The 15,467-nt window shown below is 37.7% G+C and overlaps 1 protein-coding gene across 1 annotated transcript in view; it reads right to left on the minus strand.

Moving 5' to 3' along the window:
• The window catches only part of LOC124161554, a 41,411-nt gene extending 29,649 nt beyond the window's left edge, over positions 1 to 11,762 (minus strand). Inside the window, exons 1-6 of the mRNA XM_046537931.1 lie at positions 11,711 to 11,762; positions 11,452 to 11,562; positions 11,098 to 11,252; positions 7,182 to 7,357; positions 4,426 to 4,623; positions 1,904 to 2,467 (exon numbers count right to left, since the gene is read on the minus strand). Coding sequence (XP_046393887.1) covers positions 1,904 to 2,467; positions 4,426 to 4,623; positions 7,182 to 7,357; positions 11,098 to 11,252; positions 11,452 to 11,512 — 1,154 coding nt within the window. The 5' untranslated portion in view covers positions 11,513 to 11,562; positions 11,711 to 11,762. The remainder of the gene's footprint in view (positions 1 to 1,903; positions 2,468 to 4,425; positions 4,624 to 7,181; positions 7,358 to 11,097; positions 11,253 to 11,451; positions 11,563 to 11,710) is intronic.
• Between the last annotated feature and the right edge of the window lie 3,705 nt (positions 11,763 to 15,467).

The following is a 15,467-nucleotide window of genomic DNA, read 5'->3' on the forward strand; positions in this document are numbered from 1 at the left end:
TCATGTCTCCATTTACAGTTCTACTCCCTGCAAAAATTTGCCTTTCGCCTTGTGTGGCTGGATAAGTACTTTACAGCAAATATTGCAAGATTTGAGAACCTTGGGGGTTTTTATTAAAAATTATATCAACGATTTTTATGGATCATTGAATCTTCTTGGAATTTAAGTAGACAAAATAAACGAAATATAGAAGGGAAAATACACAACATGGGAATAAACGAAAGTTAATATCAGAAATACCTAGAAATCAAAAAGACTAAAAGATGGCACCACTTGTGATAACAAACACTGGAAAAACCCGGCTCTGTCCGCTAAAACCTAAAAGTTACATACATATTTTTTCATAGAAATATTAACAATTTTTGTGTATTATCTCGGAGTTTGAGCAAAGAAAATAGGGTAGGGTATAAAAATATTGCATAAGAAAGTATGAATGATGCAGTGGTCCACTCCGAGTACTTCGAATGCGCTGCCGGGTTGGAAGATGAAAAGGAATTCGGCACCCGCATTGTCGACTACTATAGTGGTTGACTGCAATGTGTACAGCAAGCTGAGACTCCAGGCGAAGGCATTAGAAAGCTTATCGATTTTAAAAACGATATTCTTACATGAGTTTCATGATGGCACTTCCTGAAGGCAGACTACCTCGACAGCCCTGTAACCGAAACTACTCGACTCGAAATTTGTAATGCTTCTCGAAAGACTCTAGCCGAATACCAACTACTCGACTCAACTCAAATTTTTGAGTACTCGCACATCCCTAAATGTGGACATTTAAGATCTAACTATGTACATAATTCAATTCTTTCAATTTGAAAACATATAGAAAAACTGAACGTGGCTTTGGCCTGATGCCCTCTTAGCTTCCTTGCACAAAATTAGATTGATTGATACAAATTGTAATAGTATTATGCATGCATTTTTTTTGAGAATACATATATGAATTCTGGAGCAGTATTATTGATTTGAAAAATGCTCTTCACCTTAGTGATTCAAACCTACTTGATTGGAAAATGCTAACTCTGGATATATGTTCTTTAAGATTAAAATTAGATCACAACACAGGTACTACATACACCATAGTTTTCCTGATATCAAAATATGTGCCATGACAAAATTAAAAAAGACACATCAATAAAAATTTTCTCCATTATTAAAATGATATGAAAGTGTGACAAATTTTCAATTTCATGAGAAGGATCAGCAGTGACATGCCTAGGCTGTCGGAAGCTATGGTGCAACTTAAAATGTGGATTCATTACTTTCATTAAAAAAATAACTGTTTTCCAGCATATTAAAAATTTGTATACAATAAGTGACTACCTGGTGAACTCTACAGGGCACAGTTATGGGCATAATATTACAATATAAATGACAGACCCAGGGGGCAAAAACTAGCAATTCACAGCCCCACCCCCTTTGACCACAGAAAACGTTCTTTACAAAGGGTAATATGAATTTTAAACTATCAAATGGTATTATGTAAAATTTACTCCTTAAGCGTGTATGCATATACCGTATATGTCTGAATATAGTCCCCCCTTTTTTTCCAAAAATGCCAGTGGTAAATGTAAAGGGGGGGACTATATTCAAACGCATTTTTTTTATTTTTCCCAAAACTGAAGCCTCAAAATTAGGGGGGGGGGGGACTATATTCAGAGGGGGACTATGTTCGGAGAAATACGGTATACGTACGCTGTATGATGTCTATTATAATTACTGTGAAAAAATCAGGGTTGAACATAAAAACCAATTCACAAACTATTAGTTTAATAGTATTTTAATAGATACTATATGTATCATCTTGACATTTATGAAGTGATTTCTAAAGATAATTCGCTAATCTGGGAAAACGTTCTTTGACTTTATAAGCACCACAAAATTAATTCCGATAAATACAAACCTTAGAGAATTTTTTCCTACTTGGCAGATAAGGAGAAGAAATTGGTTCATTAATTTCTTATCTACTGTCACTTTGGCTTTCAGCAAATCATCAATGAATTTCACCAGCTCACTCAGTGTCATTTCAATCAATTGTTTAACTAGAGTGATCTCCTTTGAATCAGGAGGGCTTGATACATCTTGGTCCTCTTCATCATTTTCTACACAAATAGAAGATTGTTGGAGTGTACTGCTGGTCTGAATCATTTGAACCCCTCGATGATAAAAAGACATTTTTCGGCAGATTTCTTTCACTTCTTTTATCTTCTCGCTCTTGGACAGATGCGATGGGGAATACTTTTTGTGTTTGCACAAAGATCCTTGTATCTTCTCCGCATGGAGGCTGAAACACTTCCCCAAATGCCATACATTCAACAAACCCCGAACGACCAGTCCCGACTTCCACTTAATTGAAGGATTTTCAAAGTTCAGTGATTTCCTAATGAGTTGAAAAATTCTCTCAAGAATGGATCCTCCTTCAACTGTTTTACGACCCTCTTCAAGAACTGAACTTTTGTTCACACTTCTGAAAGGCAAAAAAAAAAATTAAATATGATATGTACCATAACATGATATTTGATGAGTTAACTGCGTAATTTATTGTAAAAACTGAGGAAATATGGATTTGAAAGAGGCTAAAAAACATAGGATGGATTGATAGGAGCGAAAAAGAGGTAATGAGGGCAATTAAAGAGAGAAAATTAATGGAAGAGTTAGTGTTATGAAGTCATTGGACAAGTTCTGTGGCACAGGAAATTCCTGGTTAATGTGCATAAGGATAAGTACTAAGGTAAAGTGAAAAAGCTAGAGGAAGCCCAAGCAATTAAAGATACACTGTCCAGCATGATGCGGTGGAAATCTTTGATATTCGGCTTATTAAAACCACTTGTCTGTTTCCACACACTTTTATTTACACCGACCATGGTTTCTTGGTACTTGTGGATTATCAAGGATAATGGCACAAATTGCCAAAACCATGGTCGGTGCAAATAAGTGCGTGTGGAAACAGACAAGTGGTTTTAATGAGCTGAAGCTCAAGCAAGGGCATACCCATGATCAAAACTGGGGAGGGGGGCAAGCCATGGTTGTTCAAGTTATAGGTAAGATTCAAGCATGGAAAATGTTAAAGAAACCAACATTTTAAGGAAACTGTAGCAGCTCTTTATCAGTTTTTTAAATTATTTGCTTGAAAAAAATATTATTTTCCTTAAAGACTTATGCAATTTTTGCTTCTAGGGGGGGGGGGTCAGCTGCCCCCTCCAGCCCCTTGCTGGGTACCTCCATGAGTCCAAGAAAGAAGACAATCAATGGCCTTGAATGTATACTAAGAATTAAAAAAAAAACATAGTAGTTAAAGAGGACACAACTGCAGAAACATAGTTTCAGCCAGATGTCCATCGGAGACTAAAAGTCACGATAATGAGTCTTTAAGTGGAAATGGGAGTCAGACCACTCTCTAAGACAACGTGCGATAAGTCTCTGAAACATCAGTTGTTGCCAGTGGATGCACATAATAGGGTGGTTTCCTATTATTTTTTTTATCGCCTAACTCGAAAGATTATTACTCCTGGAGTACGCATTTCACACTTTTAGATTTTGAAATGACGATATCTATTTTTCGCGATCAAATGAAAAGTGAAAATTTTCAAGCGTGCAAAAATGAGACAGGTAAGTGTGAATGCTGGGTAAACTCCGTGTGACATCGTTCTGCTTCCCGCTGCCGCAAGTGAGGTGACCTTGGGGCGAGGCTCTAAGCGCTGATACGACGCAGGATGCTAGCAGGTAGCTGAGTACCATGCTAGCTGGTAGCACTTGGCTTAAATAAGGATTATTAATACCTTATCAAACGAAGCAAACTTTCCGACTTTAGCAAGTTTTAATAGGTTATTATTAAGACATGTTTTCCTGAGCTCTGTGTCTCATGCATGCATTGGTAACCTCAGACGATGTAAAACTCCTATATACTCGTATAGCATCTGGGCCCCTGTGAGGTCACGTGGAGTGGCATCGCATGGGCACCAATCTGGCCTTTTTCAAATGCGGTTAAAATTCACAATTGTCATTTGTCTAAACTGGGATTTCTAAAACCAAATACTTTGTATATTAAGAATACACTAATGGTGGGTAATGAATCGCAATCAATGCCTTTCGTTTTCTTTGATGAAGGAAACTACCCTATTCCCAACTCTCATTGGAGACAAAGTCTAGGAATTTGTAATATTTTGTGCTTTTACAAGACTCGTCTCAGAATACAAATGGTGGAGTAATTTTTAGTAACTTCCCTTCATTGGATAAATATTTCACATATATCTCCGAGACTTAAGTCTTAGAGACCTCTCGGAGATTAGTCTCCAATGGACTTAGTTCTCAGATAAATCACCAGATTTGGACATCAGTGAACACATATCTTTACATTGAAGGTAAAATAATTAATGCACAGACGAAAAGCAACAATATAAAAAAATTAACAGAGTGCATCCATACCCTTCAAGTATCATTGCAATTAGTGCAAGGCCAATGCTAAGAGTATGAAGTTCTTTCAGAGATGATTTTTTAACAGCTGAGAGAGCTTCACAAACAAAATGCAGATTTCTCAGGACAGCTTCAAGTGCATAAACAGCATGGAATCGGATATAAAATTCTTGTTCACCACATAGAAGAGCCAAGCAGCCAAAGATAGCCCTATAATAAATGAAGCATGTTTTCATGAGGTCAAATATGTATACAGTCAAAAGTCGTCTTTTCAGGCATGATTTGGTGGAAAAGATAAAACAATGCATCAAAACAAGTCAATTTAAATTTATTCTTGTGGAATATTGCCAGTTTTTTCATTAACTCTAAAGCTCTCATGCAATTCCATTTATACTTCCAGAAAACTTTTTTATCAGAAAACTTTTTAATCAGAAAAAAAGCCCAATTCAAGAACACATCAGGTGTTCCTCAGTTTAGCGTACTATAAAAATAAAGTAACTAGTTCAAAGGTTGAGCTTGAGCTTTCTGGAAGTATGAATGAAATTGCTCTCAGAGCTTACGGGATAATTAAAAAACTTAACTTTTTTAAACATTAAACTATTTTCCACTTTTTACGCAATATTTTAGGATATATACCTGTGATACACTGTATCATTTTCTAGTTCATCTATACTTGTCCCCAAAATAAATTTAATGAGAAATAAATAACTTAATTAGCCATAAAATAATTAGCCCAACACCACTGCTACAAGCAACAATGAGTCACTGTGTTGTTGTGCGGGAAGGGAAGATTTTGCCCTGACTCACCAAATACATATAATGTTTCAAACTCCTCATTTCAAATGGTGAAAGCCTCAAAATGAAGAAAATGAGTGAATAATAGTCTGTGTTCCAGGGAGGAAGTTAAGTGGGTAAAGCACTGCAGCAAACGTGCTAAACAAACCATGCTCTAAGTAATTATTCTAAATATATTTATAAGATAAATATTCTAAATGCTAATAAATCCTTTTGCGCCAGGCTCCTTCACAGAAAGTTGGTTTTGGCTGAAACGAAGGCTTTGAGAATCTCTTTTTTGCCCTGTACGGAGTTGTTTCTCAGCAAGGAATTGTCCTGGCAGTCGCTCCCTCCACTTAATGACCGTGCTGGACCCTTTCCTCGGCAAATATAATCCTCGACCCTTTTCCTGAAAGCAGCCTATCACAGCGATACTAGTGCGATTATAATTTCTTTTAATTGTTACTATTGCAGCAAATGTCAGTTCATCAATGTATACCTTTCATTTTGCAATGCCTCTAGAACCTTAAAACGAAGTTCTACAGTTATTTTTAGGGTTTCCAGCAAAAGGGCATTATATCATTGAAAATGAGCAATTCCGAGAAGAGTGAGGTTATCATCTTGTACATAAATATTTCAATAGGAGGCTACTTGCACCAATCTACTCTTGGATGTGCCAGTTGGAGGGTAATTTGCTTTTCGAAGACATTAATGCACTAATGTGTCCCGAAGTAAGCCTGTGAGGTGCACAGGGTAGACCACCTTAATGTAACCTGACCAGAGAACCAAGATATGAGGGTAATTACCTGGGTAGAGCAGTTCTCTTTCCTGCAATGGTATGGACTGCTTCTCACAACATGTTTCTACGTAAAACATTCCGTATTAGTAGAGTATTCGTATTTACGAATTTTTAGGACATGCATTAATTAGCATTTATAGCAAAATTCATTTATAATACGTTTGTATTCAAAGGTTGATAAGAGGTTATTATAAATAGTCGCTGTAATTTTGGCTCACGTCAAAGAACTGAGAGAATCATATTTTATTACATTACGAGGGCTTTTTTCATAAGTTCAATCAGATATTTCACCAAATTTCACCGCAAATGTACACATAGAATGTGGCTATCGGAGTAACGTATATCTTTAGATATAAATCATAACAATATCACTCCTATAAATTTGCTATTAAGGTTTAAAAATAACAATTAAACATCTAACCTTAGCGTCTCCAAAATTTGTTCTAGGGGATGATGAACTCCGTTAATATGAATGCTAGAGTTCCGTTTAAAATTTGGAATTGATCAGCAGAACATCCAGAAAGTAATTCTTGGCATTGATTTTCAATAAATACAACATGTACGTTTTTAGTCATTCTAACTTATAAACAAATAAGTGACCATGAGCACCTTCCTTGAGAGGGACATTAAGTGCCAGAAGAGGCCGAGATAACCCCACACGGACAATAAGAAAGGGTCGCACCTCTCGCATCTAGGGACCCTAATGGCACTCGGGACCCAGTTGGCATGCTTGACTGCAGAGCCGTGAAAACACCGCCTTCGGCCGTTAGCAACGGAAAACTCAAGCCGTGGAAACACGGCCTTCGTACGGAAAGGGTTAAGTCAAAAGATGTGGAGAGGCTAAAAAAGTGATTTACAAAGATTCATCATTTCTCTATGAAAGCAACATACACCATAGATAATTTCATGCATTATTCATACATATTGAATAGTAGTAAACAATCATTAAAAGACAGGCAGAGGGGAAGACAGGTGGAAGGCAAGGGACAGCCCCAAATTAATTACGTAGGACAGATTACTAAGAGTGTAAAGAGAAAGAAATATGGGACAAAGAAATGGCTAGCCAAAAGTAGAGCAAAATGGAGAGCTTCGTGAAACCAATCTTAGGATAGTTAATTTATGATGATGATACATATTGAAAACATGCACAATACGTAGGTGGTACAATATGGATGGTGATGAAATTTCCACATACTGAATAAGTTCATCCGCAGAGGGTGCAGCGGGACTCGGGAGGGCCTCACACATAAATTCCACAAAGTCATTGTCGAGCAGCTTCGCCATTATGAATTTTTCCTCCTTCAAAGAATGTGATTTATTCCTTCTTGGGCAACCAATTAATGCTGAAAGAATACCTTTGACTGCAGCCAACTGTAATGATCAAAGGCAAAATTAACGCAACTGGATTACTCAGTGGCATAACTATGGGGGGGAACGAGAGGGATAGATTCCCCACCAAAGCCTCAGAGAAATAAAAAACATTTTAAACTATTGTCTAGTTTTGATGCATAATAACTGCATCTACTTAAAGTTAAATTTTAAGTACCATAATGATGTAAAATGCATTTCCAGGCATGTCATTTTCCAAAAATTTTCTCAGACCCCGATTGCCTTGGAGGGGGGGAGTTGCCCCCCAATGCATATTCCTAGTTATGCCACTGGGATTACTTATTTTTGAAAACTATTACCTCAGAACTATGAAATAGCATAGAAATATACTTCATGAGAATTTAACAACAGGTACTACTCTTCTCTACAGAATCATTTTCTGTGGTAATCATAAAGATTGATATTTTTACAGCCGTAACTGGTTATCTTTCATAAATCCACAGCATTAACTCAATTACCCTTAAAAAATGTTTCAAATGGAAGACATAAATGAGCCAAATGTTCTCATTTAAAGTAACAACAGCAATTTCTTAGACTACAGGGAATTATTTGACTCCCATAAGACAACACACCACATAATTGCCACCCATGCTCTCAATATTCATTCGTTTGACACAAAGCTTTTCACAAGTTTGTACTCACAAGGGGAGACCACGAACCTTGCTCCGCCTTTTTCAATGCCGTATTTTTTACGGCCTTTGGAATGGTGAACACATCCCTGAACTAGTAGTGGTTCTGTTGAATGGGCCTCAGTTTGGCTGTAATTAATTAATTTTCATGCGATACTTTTCACAAGCTGCGTATACTTCCATAATATCGAAGTATGCATTAGACGGGTCAGGTGGGGTAGTGGTAACGTTTAAGGCCACCACCCAGGGGACCAGGGTTCGGGGCTTAGTGATGGCTATAGATTTTGTTGTCTTCATTGTCATCATACGGCGTCAACTTTTTCATTAATTTTAATTGCGACTAGCATAGACATGAGACTATTTTTTTAACCATCATAATGGCGTTTAGGTATTTAAGCAGTGTCATTTCCAACGCGGAGAAGTGAAGGCTCCACTTTCTTCTCTCCTCAAAAACATACCGAAAAATTAACGGGGGGCTATAACAGTGGCTTTTTTTTTCGAAGAAATGACATTTGTTGGTGGGCATCTTGTTATTATATTGGAAGGGCTATGGAAGATTTTGGGAAGCGGCGAGCACAAGACACATTTGGTGTAAATGTTGCTTTTAACCCTCTAGCGGGCGCGACTGTTATTTCTGCACAATCGGGCGAATGGCGCACTTTGCCCATGTTATGTGAATATATGATAACACTCGATTAAAAAAAAAATCTTTATTTGTAGAAATTAGTAAAATCTTGTACATATATAGGTAATACAGATATAAAGGTACACAGGTGGTACATGGCCGGTCGTGCGGCATAATTTATACGCCACGTGTGACGGGTTCCTCTTGCTGATCTAAAAAAATTAGCTACAATACCTCGAACTTAGAAAACTCGCAATATAGGCAGTCAAAGTACATTGTAGGAATACACCAGACCATTCTAGCCCAGAATGTACATACGATGTTGAAATCCTTGGGTTTCGAATATTGACGTATTTTATATGCCAGCACACCCAGTCCAGGGTCATCAACTTTTATTTCATCCTATTTATTAATTTAAATTATATTTTGGAATGGTTCTTTCAGCACATAGGTACTGTGTAAGTAAACTCCCTTTGGAGTAAAGTGAATTACAAGTGTTCGAGAAATATGGCATTTTATATTCGTTTTGTGTTCTCATTTATTATGTCTGTGCGCATATCGTTGCTCGCTGCGGGCATTTAATGATATGTGCTCTCCCAAGAGTGGTTTCCATTTTTAACATGGAAGTTAATCAGCATAAGAAAAGAAAAATTTAATATTAAAAAAAAGTTAAGGTTGGGGGGGGTTCAGGTGCAACTAATACGGGGGTGTGTGGGGGTATGGAATACCCACCAGGATAAGCGGTAGGTGCGAGATTAAGAAATTGCGGAATTTTAAGATAAATGGTTCAAAATGGTGAGTTTTACGGCTTACTGAGGGATATTTTATTAATCCTTACACTTCTATAATTAGTATTAATCAAATTATGTAAAATGGATTAAATTGAAATATTTCTCTGAACTCTGAGGGGTTTAACCCCCAAAACCCCCCCTCGCTGCGCCACTAAGAGTAGTATCCTTTCAAATTTTCCCTTTGAGAGTGTCAAGAGGTATGCCTATCGTCCAGGATTCTCAATCGCAGAAGTTGGTATTAGAGTGTGGCTTAATTATAGAGTGGGGGTGGGGGGGAAGAGGGAATAGATAGTCCAGAGCCAGAGATAAGCAACCAGTATATAAGGGCCATGGTATAGACTATGAAAGTACAACAAGGTGACCAGTGGCATAACTGTGATGAGGGGATTGATTGATTGATTGAGGGGATTCACAGCCAAAGCCTCAGAGAAAAAAAAATATTTAAAACTATTGTATAGTTTTGACTTATAATAACTACATTCGCTTAAAGTTAAATTTTAAGAGCCAAAATGATGTAAAATTCTATTTCAGGCATGTCACTTTCCTAAAATATTCCCGGGCCCCCAATGACTTGCCATGCCACCCATGTCCCTCAATCCTCCCCAAAGCATGTTCCTAGTTACGCCACTGAAGGTGACCGTGAGTTCACACAAACAATCAGAGGTGTTCAAGATGAGGGCTTACAGGTCTCCCTATGTGGGGTCTCATGGGCAACAGCATATCTCGGATTAACCATTTGGAAGGAGTCACTTCCCACTCCCCTCTTCACTAGAGCTGACTCTGGCTTCAATGCTCGACACGTTCACTGCCATTTCAGCCATAATGACCGAAGAACGAGTAACTTTTATGGCCTCTCATAGCACACCGTTGGTCACAGCCAGGGGTGCAGCTAAGAATTGAGGCTGAGGGGGGATTTAGGCACAACTAATAATTAAGGTGTGGGGGTATTGCATAACCGCCAGGGTAGGCGGGATTTGCTGTGGCCCTCCTCTAGCAAATTTTAAAATTAATGGGTCTAAATGGTGAGTTTTACAGCTTTCTGAAGGATATTTGATTAATTCTAACACTACTCTAAAAGTAATCCTAATCCAATTAAATAAAATGGATTAAACTTATATATTTCTCTATAAGTAATCCTAATCCAATTAAGTAAAATGGATTAAACTTATATATTTCTCTGAGCTCTGGGGAGGGTTTCATCCACCAAACCCTCCCCAGCACCCCTTGCTGTGCCACCGGTCACAGCTACATTGATGCCACGTACATGATGTGAACGGCACAGTGCACATAGCCTTATCCACATGAAAACTCAAATGGAAAGAATCCAAATATTTAAGCAGAAGGAAAAAAAAACACTTTGGCACAATGGTTGAGTTTGTCTAAAAATCCGGAAATTAATATATTTTGGTCAGTTCTTCTATGATGGAAAAATCTATCCATTATCTCAAATAAGTACGCAAGTGCATAAACAATAAAATTACGTTTTACAATAACAAATTCAGTAAGCAGCAAAAAAGTTCATTAATAAAAGTCACAAGATCGACAAAGGATTGCTGTGGTCTTCATTATCTACTTTGCAGTAACAGATATAAGTAATGAATGCAAATCAGCAAACAAAATGTCAAACAACAATATTAAATAGTTGGATGATTAAATACATTCACTTTTAACACTAACCTGCTCTGATATTTCTCTTGACATGATCAACTTCTTCAAGTAGCCTATGAAGCTAAGGTTATTTCCATTCTTTCCTTCGGCTATGTGAGGAGCCAGTAGGAGATGTCTAGATAGTTTTGGGTCGTTTAAGACTCCACGAAATAACATATGGTGATCTATAAGATAAAATAAATATTTTGATTTAACTCTTTTTATAATTATGAAGTTACGATCTAAAACTAAACCATTAAAAGTCATCAGAAATATTTAATTTCGTCTGCTCTTATCATCCCACTAATTCAAGTATACATAAAAGTTAGAATTTTACCATCGATTCATGAATCGGTTACAAATTAATAAGCATTAAAAAGTTACCAATGACATCTTTATTTCTTCCTCTCCGTTTTCTCCTGCTTTCAATTACTCTGGCTCCCATGTTTAGGACGGATTTAACTGGACAAAACACGTTGATTGAGACCGCTTCCACTGAAATTGAATAAGATTAATTATACAGTAGTTAAAGCATTCTAACAAGTAATAATATAAATGTTTCAGGCGTCAATGAGCATGAAAATGAACCTAAATCTCCTCAAAGTTACAATTAAAGTTAATAACAAAGAAGGCAAAACTTTACCAACTTCAAGAAGTTTGCTCCCCGCGCCTCGAATGGCGAACTCAACAAACGCAATACTATTTCAACCCCTCAACTGTTTCATTGCAGCGGTACATTCAAAGTGAGCCCAGCATGACTGATTCAGAGGTATTTTCGTTTCCCGCGTATCAATATGCATCAATTTGGGGAAAATTTTCCGAAGTGCTAAATTACTCTCCAGAGAACAGCTTTGTAAGTCATGGACTTTTTACCTTGTGTCCTCAAGTAGGATTTGGATTTAGTAAAGATTGAACTAAAGAGACAACGACAACGCCCCTGAGTTCGAATAGGTTTGGACTGATTTTGGATGAAATAATCTCGTGCCGTCATAAAGGTGATACGAGCTACTATCATCTAAATCAGATTCAATATCTCTAAAGTAAATAATGAACATTTTAAAACAGGTGGCTCAGGGATTTGCCTCTTGTAGACCAGTAAGATTCAAACAAAATGATCGATTTTCCGTATAATTTCTTGTAGAATTAAAAATCGGACTGCCTAGTTTTTCGATTAACTCATGACCGGCGACGTGCGGTCTGAGAAACTACTGCATTATGAAAGATATGAATATTTTCATATTGAAATTTTTGAAGTGTATGTTATTCCTTTTGCCAAATATCTACCATAATTATTTTGTTTTTCTGTAAATGGCGATTTAATACGTTGAGCGATCTGAGAGACCTCACCAACGTCAACAAGTTGAAAAACAGGAGAAGCTGTGCTATGCTCGCGGACATGATTCGAATAGTGGTAAAAAACCTTGCTCAAACAAGAAAATAAACCATTCTTTGCCAGAAGCAACAGAAATACGCATTGTGGATGATAGATAAGTATATTATTTCTAAAACGCATCAAGGAAGATGAAACGGCGACTATTGTCGTTGCTGCAGGAGCAAGCAGTGTAAGAGAAGCCACTTTTTTTTGAAATATCAAGCTGATAGTTTCATAAATATGAAACCTATTATGTATTTTAAAAATTTAAACATATTATAAATACATTGTCTCTCCTCTTTACAACTGGCAGGCAGATAACGAGACAAAGAGAGGTCGAAAAAAAAATTGTTCCCAGAAATTTTGAGCGCTCACGCATCGAATGCGAAGTGTATTTATTTATTTATTGCCACACCACTGAAAACTACGCTATGCCTTTAAATAGGATTTTTCATAACCATCCAACGTATTACATCGATGCCCTGAGTACATACATGCGGGACACGAACCCGTGCAGTTCGGTTTGTCAGACGCTGCCACCGAGGCCGTCAAGATGACATTTCTGTCTATATTTGGCAGCCGGTCTCCAGTTGAGAGCGAAAATAGAAGAAAACAAGGAAAGAGGCTCCAGCGAATTATACGCGATTTTAAAGAATTATGAGTGAATATATTTGCTGTTCAATGGATTTTTTCAGTGTTTATTTACTCCTATATGTTTTTTTTAAACGTCGGCACACGAGGGTAGCACTGACCCGGGTCACCACGATTGTGTGAATGCTCGTTCGTTGGTATCCTGGTTCGTATCAAAGGGGCAACTAATACCGGTGTGTGTGGGGGTATAGAATACCCACAAGGATAAGCGGTAGGTGCGAGATTAATAACCTGCGGTATTTTAAAGATAAATCGTTCAAAATGGTGAGTTTTACGGCTTTCTGAAGGATATTTATTCATCCTTTCACTATTCTATCAGTAAATTCAATCCAATTAAGTAAAATGGATTAAACTTAAACATTTCTCTGAGTTCTGGGGGGGTTTGTCCCCCAAACCCCCCCCCCCCTCGCTGCGCCACTGTTGGCACACACAAATAGTGACATTAAGCCTTCCAAAATTCGTGCTAGGGAAGGGGTAAAAGAACCGTGGTAAGGAATTCGTTGCTCAATCAGCATTTTTCGGAATGCCATCGCGTTGGATGTTCAACGCAGACAACAGTTTCAATGGAGTTGCAGCTGGCGTCTTGAGGATTGGGGAACACATCTGGCGAATCTTGAGGACCGCTCCGCTCCGTTATCGCTACGACCAAGGTCCGCTCTTCTCCGTAATCGCCACAGTCCTCTAAACACCACTCCGTCACTAAGAATCGCATTCGCTTCTATTATTCGCCCATCGGAGTCTTTAACTCTTAATAACCCATGGCTGCTTAAGGGAGAAATCAAATTTCAAGATTTTCTATTCTGAAAAGATGAAAATTTTGCACTCAAGCATAATTATCGAGGCAGAGAAATATTTCGTCATCAAAATTTACACACAAAATAATACGTAGTTTAGATATTTCCTAAATAGAGCTGCAAATTCGTACATTTTTGATGTTGTTTTGAAGCAGCATTGGGTTATACTGGGTTAAGGGAAATAGGCACGTATGATGTGTTTTTGAGGTTTGAGGTCCAACGTAAACTTTTTCTGTCCCTTTCAAGCGATTGCTTTCATGATGGAGGAAAAAAATTCGTTTCACGGTATCATTTTCCACGATGGCTTCAGGGATGGAAATACCATCCCTTTTTCCATCATTCGGCACGTCACTTTTTTCGTCACTAAAGCCTTCGCTGGTACTATCAGAACACCTGTCCGCTGACAGCGATTGCAATGCCACGTTTGCCTTTTTATGGAACGCAAATGAAAAAATAGGTATCCATTGCCTCTTGATACAGTTTTTTTCCGAAGAAATTCTAAGAAATCTCTTCAGAATTTCCAGGGCGAGGGCATTCATCATAACATCTACATTTCGAATACGAGTGTATTTATTAATTGAACATTGCACAAAGATTTTTTCAAAATTGGATATTATTACCAAATGCCGACAGAGACGTAAAGTTTAAACATTTTCAAAACAAATCAGGTGATTTTGGAATCAAGTGCCTACGTAGACCAAGCCATAATAACAATGACCACTAACCCTTTCTAAAGCAGAGCTGCTTCTGGGAGAAGTTAAAGTCCAGGACTTCTCATTTTAAAATCAAGAAATTTTCTACCCAATCATACTTATTGTGGCAGCTACCATTAAACTTTTCCCATTAAACTTTACATCAAAAAGGAACACACAATTTAAATCTATTCAGAATGAAGCGTATAATGTATAAATTTTTGATGTTACTCAGAAGCGGCATTGGGCTATTATAATGGGCTAACGTAGTAAATAGAAAAGGATACTAAGCATCATTTAAATGAAATTTATAGAGAGCACCAAGATTCTGGCGAATTGGCAACAAAATTCCAGTACATGCAACCCGCACACCACCGCAGTCACTCCCCCGATACGGTTTCTTGCTACAGGGCTGTCTGCAGCGATAACTGAACTTCGGAAACGTCTTGAAAGCCTTCGCACCTTTCTAGGAATTACTTGCAATAGAAAAAGCTACACAAGCGTAGGTTTATACCTTGCGCTGAGGTAAAATACATTAAGGAAAGCTGAAAGAAAGGATTTGTAAAAAAAAGCTGCCCTGGGCGTACCGAAAGCGTTACGCACTATGTTAAACGAATTAGGCTGGGAGCCGCAACAGACTCGGAGGCTGCGTGCTAAGCTTAGGTCACTTGCAATTAAAAATATATATCTTTCAGAATGGCTCGCAGAACTCCTTTAGAACATCATTTTATTTCCTGTTGCGGCAGAAACGATAATCTAGGAGAGAGATATTTCGCCGAACGGACAGGTAGAGCAATTAGATTTTACCTCGAACTATGAAGGACTTTAATAAATTCTGGGAGGGACTTCATTAAATCATTTCCTTTTTATTTGTTAGTGTCGGCACACCTC

The sequence above is a fragment of the Ischnura elegans genome, chromosome 6 (assembly GCF_921293095.1).
Source record: "Ischnura elegans chromosome 6, ioIscEleg1.1, whole genome shotgun sequence".
NCBI lineage: Eukaryota > Metazoa > Arthropoda > Insecta > Odonata > Coenagrionidae > Ischnura > Ischnura elegans.